We start from the raw sequence: 17170 nt of genomic DNA, 5'->3' as shown, positions 1-17170 counted from the left end.
AATGAAAAATTCCGCAATTTCGAAAATTGGATAATGTATAAAAATTACAACCCTCCATCAAGTCTTTTGGCAGATTATACATAAACTCACGAACCTATTGAAACCATGGATCTAAATGTGTTTAATTGGACAAAATTTACACAAATTCAACTTTGACCAGAAACTTCATTATTGGTCAATATTTCCTGAAAAATTAAAAATTCCACAATTTTGAAATTAGGTAACGAATAAATTTAGAACAGTGAGAATTTTATGGGCTCTAATCTTTGAATCCATGCAGTTATTATGGATCTAATTGTGTTTAATCTAAAGCGAAACTTTACTTCGTGTGTTTAATATTGTCATGACCAGGAATTTAATTAGGGTGAAAATTGGGAAAGACACGACCTCCCAATGGGCACGTTTGGCCGAGATGTTTGCATCCCAAGAGGAGAATTTCGAATTTCGAAATTAGATGCAGTATAAAATTATGAGTATTATGGACAGCTTCAGTTCTACTACGAAGAACGACGGACATCTAATTGTATAATTTCGTAGTCAGTAAATAGACATTCGACTAGAAACTCGTGCAAATTTCAATTTCAAGGCTCAATATTCCAAGCAAAAAATAAAAAATTCAGCAATATTTTTCTAATAAAAGCTCTACAATTTCGAAATTTGATAATGTCAAAATTAAAAACGTAGATTATTTGAACTAATTAGTGGAAATTGATTACAAATTTAATGACGGTGAAATTTGGGAAAGGCGCGATCTCCCAAAGTGCACGTTTGGCACAGATATTTGCATCCCAAGAGGGGAAAGCGCACAGTAAATTTTTAAAGTGTAAAATTTGTCGACTTTAAGGGTCATTTTCTTCTCTTCGGATGCAAATAATCTGCCCATTCGGAGATCGTGTCCTTGGTAAATTTCATATTAATGTAATTTGTGATCTATTGAAATTAGTTTGCTCAAAATCGGACAGCACTCGCTAGGAGACATCCATTGCATGCATGTTCACATTAATTCATTTAATGATGAATGAACAAATTGTTCATTCAACATTCAAAAATTTAATGAATATTGAATGAATATTTTATTCTGATTTTTTAATAAATGAATAATGATTGAAAATTTTTTCATCATTCATTTTTTGCTCAAGGCTTAACACATAGGGAAAGTTGAGAAATTCATCTTAGGCTGTGAATTTTGAATAAAATGAATAATGAAGGAAGAGTGAATAATGGATAAATGTTGAATAATTAATGAATATTTTTTTTACAAATTATGAATGAATGAACTTTGAATCAATAAATAGTTTTTGAACATTTATGATCCATTGTCAATGAAAGTTACACATACATAAGTAATTCGAATGAGTGATAAAAGTCTCAATTTGTCTCGCGCTTATTGTGCTTGTGAGACAACAGATACGCAAATTCATATTCCAAAGCTCTTGAAGATTGTATTTGACCATAAAATTATATAATTTCAAATAATCAAACTAAATTGAAGTAAAAATCAAAATTTTTACAGAATTCACATTAGGCTAGGAACTTGAACTTGAACAATTTCAAGCCTCAGTATTCCGAAAAATTTCGAAATTTCGAAATTAGAGGTAGTACTAAAATATGTATTTTATGGACGGGTTGAGCTTTACCATGAAGAACGATGATGGTCAAGTTGTGGAAACTTGTAAAAATTTTCACAAAATTCATATTGGACAAGAAACTTTAAAAATTTCAATATTTCTCAAAAATTAAAAATTGTAGAAATTAATTGGAAAGGTAAAAACGTGTCAATTTTACAAGCGGATTGTACTCTCGCATGATGGCCGAACAAAGATCTATACTAGGGTCTCCCAAGTTTGTAAAAAAGATCTGAAAAAGCGAAAAGCTAAAAAATCTGAAATCCGCTTTTTTCGCTCAATACTTGACTGTCCCGATTTTTTATCGCTTGAATACTCAGGAGCAGAGAATGGGTGGTCAGGAAACTTTCGAGTTTCTTTTAAAATTTAAATTTGCTTCATGTTGGATATGATAAAACAACTATCTAAGATCATGTAAATCCAAAAATTACCAAAATGGGATGAAAATAGGATTTTTGGCAAAGGTTTGAATGCGGTAGTTTTAGTGGTTGCAATGCTTTTCAGGGGTTGTGGCGGGCGCAGGTGGGGCACTGGAATAAAATCCTCCCTCACTTTTCATACACTCACCTGATATTGCAATATATTCCATAGGGCATCAAAATCGGGCGATGTCCCCTTAAACATGTCTCTGAGAGACTGATTTTTCACTCAAAGTAGTAAAAAGAGCGAAAAAATCATCTTAAAGTAGATTTTATTTTTGAGCAGAAAAAGCGGAAAAAAGATCGGAATCGCATGCGCAGTGCGGTTTACAAAAAGAGCGAAAAAATCGTGAGCGGAAAAAGCGATTTTTCTTACAAAGTTGGGACACCCTACTGTTTCGTTTTAAGTGCAAGTTTCCTAAATTTACATTTGGCTAGGACCTTGAACAATTTCCAGCCAAAATATCTAATAGTGGAAATACGTAGCGAATATTTACACGAAATTCATATATTCGTCTAGAAAGTCTAGTAATTTCAATTTCAAATTTTAATATTACATGAAAATTAAAAGTTCTGAACTTTCTAAATTAAGAAGATAACGTGCAAACAGAAGACGAGCCGACGATCTAATTGCATATCTTAATTGCGAAATTTGCATAAAATTCACATTTGGTTAGAAGCTTGAACAATTGAAAGTCTCAGTATTCCCAAAAAGTGAAGAAAAACTCTACAATTTCGAAATTAGATAAAGTACAAAAATATGTATTTCGTGGACGCGATAAGCTTCACCACGAAGAAGAATGATGATCAAATTGTGGAAATTTGTATGTACGAAATTCATATTTGGCTAGAAAATTTATCAATTTCAATATTTCCTAAATTCTACAATTTCGAAATTAAATAGCAGCTTGCAAAAACGTGTGCAATTTTCTGGGAATATTGAAATCTCCTGCATTAAGCGCAGTTATCCGTCTAAATGCGTTTAATTTGAGAGGTGCTAATTTATGCAAAATTCTTATTGGGAACTTGAACAATTTTAACGTTCCCCAAAAATGAAAAATTCGATAATTTCGAAATTAATAGATGTTGTAAAACTGTAAGTAAAACCTGATGAAATATATTGGCCGATTGTAACTCCATCACGAAGCAATTACCGAAATACCCACACAACGTACCTAAATGTTCTATTTACAAATTACAATTTTCATAAAATTCATATTGGACTATGAACTTTAACAATTTCAATATTTTCAAAAAACTAAAAAAACAGATCATTTCGAAATTATTTAGATAATATGAAAAAATAGAAACTTTTGAGATTTACGAGCAGATTGTACATCCATGAGTGAGTTACATTCGTAACAAAATGATCCATTTCATTTTGAGTCATTTCAAATTTCAATATTCCAAAAAAAAAATCTGAAAACTTGATAAAAATTCTACTTTTATAGACAATCTAACGAGATCTAAGTAATTGTGGAAATTCACAGTGAATATTTTTACGAAATTTATAATCAAGTAGAAACTCTAGAAAATTTCAATTTCAAGCTAAATATTCCTTAAAAAGTTAAAATTCTACAATTTGGAAATTAGACAAATTTGGAAATTAGTGAAAATTTACTAAAAATTCACATTTGGCCAGGAATTTGAACAATTTTCCGTAAAAAGTAAAAAACAAAATCTGAAATTTCGAAATCAGATACCGTGCAAAAGTAAACCTTCGTGAATTTTGTAGTGAGATTGTAACCTTAGCCCATAGATATAGAGTAGAGTAGATTCGGCGACTTTTGAAAAAAGCGTCTCGGCATGGAGGAGAATTTGGGGATAATTTGGGGATAACGCATGGTTGCACGGTAGCGCATGGAATGCTTAGCACGCTTGCACATCATTACAAAATTATTATTTGACACCTGTTATTTTTATTTAGGCGTTTAAATTATTCAATATCGTATGATTTAAACGCCAAAATGAAAATAAGTGGTGTCAAATAATAAAATACGGAGTTTAACAAGCTTGGTTTGTAGACACACGCAGGGTTTAGTCCCACCTCAAAAACATTGCCGAGTTTTTAACATTGACTATATGGAAGAAGCCTGATCTATTCTACTCTATATCTATGCCTTAGCCATCTAAATGTGTTGAATTTTAAGTGAAACTTTCCACAAAATTCACATTTGGCTAGGAACTGAGCAAAAATTTTATTATTTTATTCCCAAATAATGAAGAAAAGATCTATAATTGGAAGCAAATTTTTACGGATCGGTTTCATGATCTAATTATTAATTGTGAAAATTGCATAAAATTTGAGTGAAATTATCATTTTACTAGAAGCTTGAACAATTGCAAGTCTCAATATTCCCAAAAATCGAAGTCATTTCAGATGAGTGACTGTAAATGAAAGGATTTCTCACTCTTCTCATTCATAAAACAATTATTTATCTTAATATGTTTAATTTCCACCACAAATTTAAATGAAATTCATATTTGGGTAGAAAGTAGAACAATTTGAAGTCTCAATATTCCCAAAACATACAAATTCTGCAATTTTGAAAAATATTTTTTTTAATGAAAAACTGCAATTTAGAAACTGGATAACGTAAATTTCAAAGTATGAATTTTAACGACTTTACTAGTTTATAGACATATTTTATACAATGTGTAAAGACAGGTAATTCACATTTGCATTGGAACTTGGACAATTTTAAGTCTCAATTATATCAAAAAAATATTAAAACTGTACAATTTCGAAATTGGATAACGTACAAGATTCGCACTTTATGTACGGTATAGGTGAAATAAATTACCAAAACGAAAAATCCATCCAATCTAAAATCTATTTGGATTTATCCAATCCATTCGAAATTTTGTAAAAAAATGTCCAATCCATTCCATAACTTTTAAACCATTAGAAATCCAATTCAAACCAAACACAAAGAATCTATATTAACCAGCACTAATTTTAAATTAAAACAATATAATCCAGCTTAAAAGCATTTGCATAATATTTATTTGCATAATATTCACAAAATCAGTGAAACTATATTTGAAAAAATTACTACCATGATATACACACCCATTGTTACTGACTAAACCATCAATACACTCCAAATAAAGTTAAGTAAAATTTGCCATGACACAACGGGTTGTGCAAAATTTACCAGACGAAGGTAAAATTTACTCAAGGTTGAGCTAAAATTCTACAACGTTGGATAAATTTTAACTTTCATAGTGTAAATTTTACTCAACCAGTTGTGTCATCGCAAATTTTACTCAACCTTGAGTAAATTTTAATCAAATTTATTTAGAGTGTACACTCGTCTGTTTTAAATTGTATGAGTGTATAATTACATATAATTTAAAATATTAAAAATGACATAACGTCCTGGATATGATTTCTATACCGAAAGTCACACAGTGACAATCCATAATTTTTCCACAACCAAAAATCCATCCAACCCAATCCATATCCATGGATTGGAATGGATAATCTGTATATCCATTATATATACCTCTAATGTACGGGTTGGATGAAAGGACCTATTAGTTGGTTGGACCGAAATACCAACCTGTTGCTCCTTCCCTTAGAGTTCCACCGAATCGGCGATTCACAATCAGTGGAAATTCGTCGCCAAAATTTATACCAAATTCATATTGTTTAACAATTTCAATATTCCTTAAAAATGAAAAATTCTAGAAATTCTTAGGGTAACTTGCAAAGGGATAAACCTGCGAATTTTATTAGGGGATTGTGCTCTGACAGGAGAGCCGAACAAGAATCTGTACGTTTTGAATTTTAAGTGAAAGTTTCCACAAAATTTACATTTGGCTAGGAACTTGAACAATTTCCAGTCTCAATATTTCCTGAAAATGAAAAATTCTACAATGTCGAAATTGGTTAACGCGTTCAACAGTACAAAGTGTGAATTTAATGGGGGAATTGTAATTTCTTTTGGTCAGTACTGAACCAGCTAAGAATCAGAATGCGTTTAATTTGAGGCGAAAATTTACACAATCTTCATATATATGAATAGAAACCAATTTCAATATTTCCCAAAAAGTTTCGCAAAAATAAAAAAATGGAAGATTGAATATTTCCTAAAATTCTTAATATTTTCTAAAAAATGAAAAGTTGGACAACGTATAAAATATTAAAGATAAGTTCATGGACGAGTTGAGGTTTACCAAGAAGTTTCCAAATCGAGAAATATTTAGCAATGTGCATCAATATCAAATTGCACAATAACGTTTAGAAAATGGGTAATAAAACTGGACCAGTTTCAGATTCAGTGTCCTCCCAATAAGCAAAATTGTATTGTTTTTTATCCAGCGGAAAATCAGGATTGAATATAAATTGTGGAAAAATTGCAAAAAAAATTGCAGAAAAACTGCGCTGAACTTGATTGGCAAATCATGATTTCCCACATCTGAAAATGTAATCTGTTAATAACTTTTACAACTTTTTTTTTACACACGGACACAGTTTCGACATCGAACTTATACATTTCAAAATCGAGAAATATTTCGCAGCTTGGATCAAATTAGACAAATAATTCTTAATTTAGAACATGGATCGTAAAATGGTATCATTTTGTGCCATCCCGGAGACAAGCTTGCAATATATTTTATCCGGCCGAAATTCAAAATTGTGTAAATATTGCACAAAAATTGCAATGATTTTGTTATCTTACCTGATGATCTAAGATCTACTTAAATTTTTATCTCTTGTTGTACAGAAACACATATTTTTGGCGTCGAATTGATACAATTCCAAATCGAGACAAATTTAGCGTGGATGAAATTGGACATCCTAAAGTTTAGAAATGTGTCGTAAAATTTTACAAAATCCGGATGTAGTGTCCTCCACATACCTGTTCAAAAACACTTTTTTCATTCAAAGTTCCGTCATCCCGGTTTCTGATTGAAGATTTGCATTTCCATTCACATTCAGTCATTTTCTTTCAAACTCATTTCATTTCACTTCATCGGACTTCATTTCTTACTTCGCCCCATGTATTAAGCATAGGGTGAAAAATCCTTTCATTCATAGTAATTCACCTGAAATGACGGAATCTTTCACTCATTTTCATTCAAATTACAGGAAATTAAGTTTCATTCACTATCATAATCAGTCATATGAATGAAAGTGAACAGGTATGTTCCTCCTAGGAACAAAATAGGGTTCTAAGTTATCCAGCAGAAACTGAAAATTTGAACTTCTTAATCGTATATGAGCCAGTTAAATCTTTTAACAATTGCTTAATCTTTTTACAAACAAACACATTTTTGACGTCGAACTGAAACATTTCGAAATCAAAAAGCATTTAGCAACGTGGATCAATTTGTAGATTAAAAAATTAATCGTAAAGCAGGACCAAGGGCGAATGCAGTATCGACGAGGAGACAATTTTGCATTGTGCTTATCACCAAGTAAATCATGATTCAGCCTTAATCATGATTGAAGAAGCTAACAAAAAATGTAATTTGTTATCCAACTTTTTTGACGAGGAACTGATACTGACATATCCTAATCGAGAAATATTTAGCAGCCCATAAAAATCCCCGTAAAAACTTGGATCAGATCCAAAATTCCGTCAAAATTAAATTTCCAAATCACGCCTCTATCGAGTAATATTAAGCACCGTGAATCAAATTGGAAATTTAAAAACTTATTTTTGACGTGGAGCTGGTACATTTCCAATTTAATTAAGAAATATTTTGAAAAATTGCATTGGATTTAATTTAAGCAGCAGAAAATGAAAATTACATATGCAAAAATTTCATAAAAATTGCACTTAACTAACTCCATACCTGTTCACTTTAATTCATGTGACTGATTATGATGGTGAATGATATTGAATGAAAATGAATTTCCTGTGCTTTGAATGAAAATGAATGAAAGATTCAGTCATTTCAGATGAATGACTGTGAATGAAAGGATTTCTCACTGCTTTCATTTTTCACCCTATGCTTAATACATTGGGCGAAGTAAGAAATGAAGTCGGATGAAGTGAAATGAAATGAATTTGAAAGAAAATGAGTGAATGTGAATGAAAATCTTCAGTCAGAAATGATTGACTTTTAAATGAAACAAATTTTTGTGAGGAGGTATGATAATTTGCAAAATATTTTGCAAAATTATGTTGCAATGCGAAATTACAATGAATACCCTCATCATCCTACAGTAAAATCTACCTATTATTTTTTTCAATTTCATAGACGATCCAAATTCTTCTCCCGGGGATAGTGAAGGTAATTGACTGACAGTGAGGGGTAAAATACTTGGTCAAAATTTACACTTTTACAGTATTTTGAGACCCATTATTAACCGAATCTACATGGAGAATATGCACAACAATAGTACGAAAATTCACGTTTTATGAAGAAATTAACATTTTATCGCGATCAGAATACTTAATTTTTAGAAAAACATGAATACAATGCATTTTGACAGCGATAAAAAGTTAATTTCTGAAAATCTTGAATTTTGGTAGGACTGTTGTATTGTCCATGTAGATCCTTGTTCCTTTCTAGCTGTATGCAGTGCCCGCGGAAGCCGTGGGGACATGTGAGGACATTAACATTGTAGGATAGGGGAGGGCGGGGTTTATATAAGATGGGCAGATGATGGGAACATCGAATTTCCGTGGGGACATTGCCCCTCTGTCCGCACGCTTCCGCGGCCACTGGCTGCTGTAAAGGCGCCCCGAAATGTACACCCTTGGAAGAATAATGGAGCTCAAAGCACTGTATTTTTATAAAGTATTTTATCCATCCGTATTGCTTATCATGCGTGTTCCTTATCACCCCAATATTTTGTTAATGATAATGATGGTTATCAACCGAGTTTTTAATATCATCTTTTAATTTTTAGAGGTCAACAGAGAGTTAGTAACTCTTGTTACTGGACTGAAAAGGGTCGTTAACACGGCACGACCCGGAATTTATCCGGAAATCCAATAAATTGATCGGGAATCACTTGTCGGATCCGTTAAATTTATTAAATTTATCGAAATTTTTTATTAACATTTAAATCAGTTTGAATTTCAATTGAGCTTCTTATTATAAACTTAATCTAAATTTCTATATGTCAAAAAACTTTACTAAATTGCCAAATTCATTACTATTGAAGAGAAATAAATTTGAGACTTCAATCATGGATTAAATAAGATTCAACAAAGCTACATATTATTTAATTGCATAATTAATAACGATAACAGTTAAGAAGAAATGTTTGGCAACGTTGCTAAAATATTGTATTGTTATATTTATCCTATAAAATGCGTAATTGCATAATAATTGCATAAAAATTACATAAAAATTGCATACAAAATTATTAGCAATTGCATAAAAATGGCAAAATTGCATAATAATTGAACACAAATTGAATGAAAATTGCATACAAATTGCGTAAAAACTGGATAAAAACCGCATTATAAATTGCATAAAAATTAAATACAAATAGAGTCCATACAACTCTCAAGTGTCTCGGTAGTGAGCGCAATAGCTGATTGTACTCCGTGTGTTAATCAAGTGGGGTAAAGCAAAACGGTTCCAGGAAGCTTTGTCTCAACACGTCTCGTCCACTTGATTAACACACGAAGTACAATCAGCTATTGCGCTCACTACCGAGACACTTGAGAGTTGTATGCACTCTAGCATAAAAATTGCACTGAATTTCTAAACAAGAAATGAAGAAGACAGTAACTGGGATCTGTCAACCAACTTCGTAACGATTTTTACATACACACGCATTTCTGACGTTGAACTGATACATTTCCAAATCAAGAAATATTAGCAGCGTGCATCAAATTGCGAATTGAAAAATTTGGAAAATAAATCATAAAATTGAACCAGATTCGAATGGAGTAGAGGCAAAATTGCACCCTTCGTTATCAACAGAAAATCAAAATTGCATAAAAAATTGCATTGAATTTGATTTCCAACCATGACAGAACTCCTAGCACCAACCGCAACCAGGGATCTTTTAACTAATCCTTTTTTGCCTGCATACACATTATTGACGCTGAGCTTATACATTTCATTGTTGAGAAATTTTTAGCAGCATGCATTTAATTAAGTGCACATTACTAAGTTAAGAAAATGGATCGTATCGTAAGTCTTGACCAGATTTGGATGAGGTGTCCTCAAAGAAACAAAATTGTATCATATTTTATCGACAGAAAATTAAAAATTGCATACAAATTGCATTGAACAAACGAAAAAATGTGATCTTTTAGTTGACCAACTTTATAACCCTTTTTCATACGTGCACATTTTTTGACGTCGAACTTGTACATTTCCAATTGAAAAATATTTAGAGGACATTTTAATTTAGAAAATGAACCGTAAAATTTCGACCGTATGTGAATTTCAAATATGTATATGCTTTGTTAAATTTTGAATTGAATGACCCCGATTAAAAATCTTTAACTCAATTTCGAATCAAATTTGGCCTACTAATATATTTTTGGCGTTGCCCTTCATCATTTTCCACACTTTTGAAATATCTGCTTCATTCCAGGACAAAATTTAAAATATTCAATTTTTTACAAAAATCATTCCAGGAAATATTTTCCCTTAAGATGGAACAAATTATCCAGTCTTAGGTAGTGAATTTACAAAAATGTGTCGTTATTTCATAATAATTTCATTATTTCAGACGGAACAAATTATTGTCCACTCAGGATCAGAGCAGTTAACTCAAAAATATGCATTTCTTTGGACTTTTTTTAACCCAAATTTCAAAAACTTTCGTGAAACATTTATTTCCCTGCGTACCAAACATGAAACTTTCTTTTAAGAAGATTGTATTTTTAGCTAGAAATTTCATGTCATTAAAAAGACTTGATTGACGCCCAAAAATTCAACTCTTAAGTGGAATCTTTATCTCAATTTAGCCTATTTTTTATTTATCTAGCAGAAAATCTAAATTGCATAAAAATTTCGTTGAATTTCTACATCATGATTAAATTCCGGCATCCCGTGAAGGCATCTTTTTATCAACTGTAGTACTTGTTTTTAGTAATATACACATTTTTGACGTCGAACTGATACATTTGAAAATCGAGAAATATTTAGTCGCGTGCATCAAATTGGACAATTTCCAAATCTAGGAAATGGAAAATAATGTATTTTCCAAAAATATCGTATACAAAAAACTATTTCCGAAAATATCGTAAAATTGGACCATTTGCGGATTATGTATGTCTCCTTATAAGCTAATTCTAAATACATTGAAAAAAAGTATATTTTTTAAAATTCTGTAAATTAGTTAATGCCAATTTCAACGTGGTGAAAATGGCTGAAAATTTTTAACGATTAAATACATTTTTGGCTACTAAATTACCGTATATATTCGCAAATCGAGCGGTGCATGTGCATTTTCGAAGGGACCACTTTTATTTAATATTGATTAATAGTTGATTAATAGATACCAGAATCTTGTCAGAAATTTACACGAACAAAGCATAAATACAGCCAATAAAATCAAAATTCGAAATCAAATAATTACAAATCATTTTTGAGAGCAATATAATTTTTTAGCATAATAAGCCAGACGTTTCCACCCACGTTTAGCAATAAAAAAACCTATATTTCGTGACCTAGTTATTTGATGTCTTTGTCTTGCTAATTTCGAAGACTAATGCTGGGCAGGATGACAAATATTTATTATTTTAATAAAGTGCAATATCAATTATGCATGTATCAATTTCCTCACAATTTTATAAAATGTAAAGTTTTGCCTGTTTCTGTGCAATTTGAACGCCAAAATCCAAGTTGAAGTTGTGCAGATTTTATTTAATTCGTAAACGGTGGTGGCGCTGATTGGACCACCAACTTTGAATTTTCATCCAGCACTGTTTTTTCGAAATTTTTAATTTCCTAAAACTTTGTGCTCTTTATAAATTTAAAATTTAAATTCTGGAAGCTGAAGCATGACGTCGAAAAAGGCTGTTCAATCCGTCCCTGGACCTTCTCACGTTACCGGAAATACCAGCCATCGAATCCTGGCCGACACCACCTCAACGATAACCTCAACGATAAGCACCGAAGTCATTTCGCCTACTGATCCGCAGGAGGAGGAAGAGTTCGAGCTGTATTTGAGCAGTGACGAGGATGGGGACGAGGTCGACGCCGAGAAGGAGAAAATGGTGAGGAATTATGTGACCTAGACCGTGTAATGATTTGGTGATAACTTCTTACCCGGTTGGTATAATACCAAATTGGTATTACCATTGGTATTAGTTTGTTGTTTCTGAGTGAGAAATTCTCATTCTCAAGATTACTGGACGGTAATGTCCGTTATTTATTACCGTGCCGGTAGAGTCATACTTGTACCGGTAATGGTTTAATACCAGGTTTCAATAAAATCCTGTGTAACAATTATAGTCCGTCTCGCCCTCTACATCAATTATACACTTGTAGTCACACCATCTCACGCCGTGGGTCGCTTTATTTAGAGAGGCAAAACGTTTTCGTCCCTCCTTCTGCCAGCATGCTGGTGCACACTTCATTGCATCACAAAAGCTCCGTGGGTCCACACACTCGCTTTTGTGCTCCTCATCACAATAAAAAAATTTCGCAAAACTTTTAATTGTTTTCAAGATTTGGTATCAATTTTTATAACTATTAGATTTATAAATTTGATTAACATATTTCACGATTTAATTGTGGTATACTTTTTACACAATTTGTGAAATTTTAGAAATGCCGGACTCTTCAGATTCGTCATCGGCCAGATCATCACGTCATAAGGACAAGAAACGAAGCAGGAGAGACCGAAAACTTCGCCGACTGCAGAAACAGGTCGACAAGTTGGTCCGCCGAGAAAGGAAAGGAAACGGTCTCCCTCATCATCGTCTGATGACTCATCCCAGACAAGTAAGCGCTCCAGGTCTAGACGACCGTCGCCATTTTTAGACCCTGGAAGCCAAGTCCCATCTAATGGGCAATCTAAAGTCCCATCTAATGGGCAACCCAATATCTCATCTAATGAGAATCAACAAAATTCATCCAATGATAACTGTAATATTTTGCCGGCTGGAAGTGGTTCATCCAAGTGTGACACTTATTCCAACCGAGGAAACGGACCAGATGATGATGTCCTTGTCTTAAATGCGCTGGACTCTGAGACAGCAGCCCTTTTAGGTGACTTACCTAAACCTGTGGCTAAGATGGGGCCGAGCCTTCATCCCCAAATAACTGAGCGATGGAATGCTATCGCAAAATCTGGACTAAGTAAAGAGGAACGCGACAAGCTCCTCGACAAATATCCTATCCCAGAAGGAATGATTATTGCCGGGGCCAAGATTAACCCCGAATTAACATCGGCTATACCGGATGTCGTTAAAATTAAGGATGACAGCCTTCGCCGTATTCAGGACCATATTGCCACAGCCTCCGCGGCTATTGGCAATGTACTCGGCAGCATCTTGGACGATAAGATGGAAATCACTCGTCATGATCTAATTTCAAAGATAAGTGATGCCGGCAGATACCTCCTCGGCACCCAGTATGCCCTTTCCACATACAGGAGGAAGCAAGTCGCTGCTAACATTAAGGACCCGACTATGACCCGAGTCCTAAATGACTCCGAGGTTTACCCTTTCTTGTTTGGTACTGATTTATCTAATGAAATCAAAAGGGTTAAGTCATTAACTAAGGTTGGTAATGAGATTGCTCATAAACCTGGTTCTGACAATTCAAAACAAGATCAACCCAAGGACAACAAGAAGTCTGGTCACCACCGCACGGCTTCTTTAAACTCTTCACGACCGCTCCCGAGCTCGGGGTATCGAACCACCAGGAAGAGCAATCGGAGCGGTCCTCGTCGCCATCATTAACTCTTCAGGTGAGTTCACATGCTGGGCGATTGAAACAATTCTACCACGAATGGTTGACACTCCCAAGCGTGGGAAAGAAAGTATTGTCCATCATAAATGGATACAAATTACCTTTTAAGACCATTCCCAATCCAACATTCCTTTCTAATAAGGAAGTTTCCATTCAGGAGACGAATGATATTGACACTTCTATTCGCGAACTAATCCAATTAGGCGCAATAGAGAGATGCAATAACGATCCTAACCAATTTGTATCTCCAATATTTTTGGTTCCTAAACCAGACGGCTCGAAGAGATTTATCATTAATTTGAAACATCTTAATGAGTACCTACAATACTCCAAGTTCAAGATGGAGGATCTTAGGTCTGCAATTCGTTTAATGGAAAACGACTGCTACATGACCACCATTGATCTTAAAAACGCATATTATCTAATAAGCGTATCAAGATCTGATCGTAAATTCTTACGATTTAGTTGGAAAGGCGAATTATACCAATTCAATTGCCTTTGTTTTGGCTTAAGTTCAGCTCCTAGAACTTTTACCAAGATTTTACGACCAGTCATGCGTTATCTCCGCATTTCTGGCATAAGGAATGTCATCTACTTGGATGACCTCCTTACGATTGGAAACAGTTACGAAAACTGCTTGTTATCCACTTCCACCACAATCAGGATTTTAGAAAAGCTAGGATTTATCATTAATTATGATAAATCCAAGTTGATCCCGTCAAAATCTCAAAGATTTTTGGGATTTATTCTCAACTCTTCCAACATGACTGTTGAATTGCCGAGGGAAAAAGCCATGCATACAATTCATCTTTGTAAGAGGCTTCTTGACAAAAATACTTGCACAGTTCAACAACTAGCAGAATTTACAGGCACACTTGTTGCCTGTTTCCCTGCAATAAGATATGGTCCTTTGTACACCAAACTATTTGAGAGTACAAAATTCCTAACTCTGCTTCAGATGGGAACTGATTGCAAATCGCAAGTTATATTAAACAAATACATCCACGAGGATGTTAAATGGTGGTTAACCTCATTAACCAATCCAATCTCTCCAATCAGAACGGATGTAATAAACTATGAGTATATTACTGATGCGTCATTATCTGGTTGGGGAGCACATTGCAATGGAGTTACAATTAGCGGCTTATGGGACGGAGATGACAAGAAGTTGTCCATAAATTACCTCGAGCTTAAAGCTGCATGGTATGGACTTCGCAGTTTTGGCAAGTCCTGGTCTAATGGCACTATCTTGCTAAGAATAGACAATACCACCGCATTGAGTAATATAAATAAAATGGGTAGTATTCAGTTTCCCCATTTTATGAAGCTCACAAGATTAATTTGGAATTTCTGTGAGTCAAGAAATCTTTGGCTTGTTGCGTCATATATCCGCTCCAAGGACAATGACATCGCAGATTTCTACTCCAGGGTCACTCAAACTGACACTGAATGGAGTCTGTCATCTAAAGCATTTAATAAGATGACCACTAAGTTTGGATCACCCAGCATTGATCTTTTTGCAACTCTTCAGAATGCAAAATGTTCAATTTATGTTTCCTGGAAACCTGACCCTTTCGCATACAATATTGATGCTTTTACTTTAAGTTGGACCGATTTAAATTTTTACGCATTTCCTCCCTTCAGTATGATACTACGGGTTTTGCGAAAAATTAAGACAGACCAAGCCACTGGCTTAGTCGTCGTTCCCCATTGGGAGTGTCAACCTTGGTTTCCACTATTCAAATCCATGCTGGTCCTAGAACCAATATTATTTGAACCTAACAAATTTCTTTTACAATTTGGTAGTTCTCCCCATCCTTTGTGCCATTCACTTTCACTGATGGCAGGAGTCTTGTCAGGGAAGCGCTCAAGTCACGAGGACTCGAGGATTCTGCTGACACCATCATCAACTCACTCTCAAATTCGACCTGGAAACAATACGAATCTTCCCTCAGATGTTGGTCAAAATTTACCAATCAACGACAACTTTCCATCTTTATAACTTCTCCAGAAGTTGTGGCTTCCTTTCTAACTGAAATGCTCAAATCCGTCGGTTATAGTTCAATTAACACGGCGCGCTCAGCCCTATCCTTATTAGCTACTAACTCAGAGTTTGAAAACATTGGGTCTAACCCAGTAGTAAAACGAGTTATTAAGGGAGTAGCCAAGATGAAACCACCAAAACCAAGGTACGATGTAATCTAGGACGCAACCACCGTGACTGAATATCTGAAAACTCTTTGGCCCCATGACCAACTATACATCTCGGCCTTGACTGAGAAATGCGTCACCTTGCTTGCCCTGTGTACCGCACAACGTTGTCAAACTTTATCCAAGATAAAGATTTCCGAAGTGAAGTTTGGTCACAATCAAATCGACATTTTTGTGACTGATCAAGTTAAAACTTCGGGACCAGGAAAATTTCAACCGCATTTGATACTACCTAAATTTGAAGATCATGAATATTGGTGTATTATGACTTGTGTAAGAGATTACATCTCTCGTACTCAAGAGATACGAACTGGCGATGAATTATTCGTGGGCTTATCAAAACCACACCGACCTGTTGGATCTCAAACCATAGGACGTTGGATTAAGAACACGCTATCTAATAGTGGCGTTGATGTGACCCTTTTCAAGGCTCACAGTGTCCGTCATGCTTCAACCTCGAAGGCATTAAGCAACGGAACCAATATTGAGGAAATTCGTTCGTCTGCTGGATGGACACCTACGTCATCAACTTTTGCAAAGTTCTATAACAGACCAATTATTACTGACAATAATTTTGCTAAATCTGTTTTCAATATAAATTGATTCATTTGAAACTTATAGTCTCCTTAGACTAAGTAAATAAAATCTCGCATTTTTCGAGATTCTCTGAACAACTACAAGTGTATAATTGATGTAGAGGGCGAGACGGACTATAATTACTAAATTAAACGAACCTGTGAGGTTCGATTGTAATTATGGTCCGTCTCGCCCGAATACATCACTCCCACCCAACCCTCCCTGGAGTGATGTATTCTTTTTCGAAAAATGCCTCTCAACTAATGAAGTGTGCACCAGCATGCTGGCAGAAGGAGGGACGAAAACGTTTTGCCTCTCTAAATAAAGCGACCCACGGCGTGAGATGGTGTGACTACAAGTGTATAATTGATGTATTCGGGCGAGACGGACCATAATTACAATCGAACTTCACAGGTTCGTTTAATTTAGTAATTTTATAGCTACATTATATTTATTGTGAGGACGGAGTCTATGGGCGACCCCATC

General features: G+C 34.3%; 1 protein-coding gene across 1 annotated transcript; it reads left to right on the top strand.

Annotated features, from left to right (window-relative positions):
* The first annotated feature begins 12751 nt into the window (after nucleotides 1-12751).
* LOC110861321 lies at nucleotides 12752-15899 on the top strand. The gene is made up of 3 exons (XM_022110426.1): nucleotides 12752-12925; nucleotides 13042-13835; nucleotides 13955-15899. The coding sequence occupies exons 1-3, from the start codon at nucleotides 12752-12754 to the stop codon at nucleotides 15897-15899; spliced, it is 2913 nt and encodes a 970-aa protein (XP_021966118.1).
* The last annotated feature ends 1271 nt before the right edge of the window (nucleotides 15900-17170 follow it).

The sequence above is a fragment of the Folsomia candida genome, unplaced genomic scaffold, assembly GCF_002217175.1.
Source record: "Folsomia candida strain VU population unplaced genomic scaffold, ASM221717v1 Fcan01_Sc040, whole genome shotgun sequence".
In the NCBI taxonomy this organism is placed as follows: Eukaryota; Metazoa; Arthropoda; class Collembola; order Entomobryomorpha; family Isotomidae; genus Folsomia; species Folsomia candida.
Note: the sequence above shows the minus strand (reverse complement) of the source record. Positions and strands in the feature narration are given on the sequence as shown.

Coding starts and splice junctions, on each gene's coding strand:
- LOC110861321 (XM_022110426.1), top strand. CDS start 12,752: ATGCCGGACTCTTCAGATTCGTCATCGGCCAGATCATCACGTCATAAG. Junction 12,926..13,041: donor TGATGACTCATCCCAGACAA/GTAAGCGCTCCA, acceptor TCATCTAATGAG/AATCAACAAAATTCATCCAA. Junction 13,836..13,954: donor CGACCGCTCCCGAGCTCGGG/GTATCGAACCAC, acceptor GACACTCCCAAG/CGTGGGAAAGAAAGTATTGT.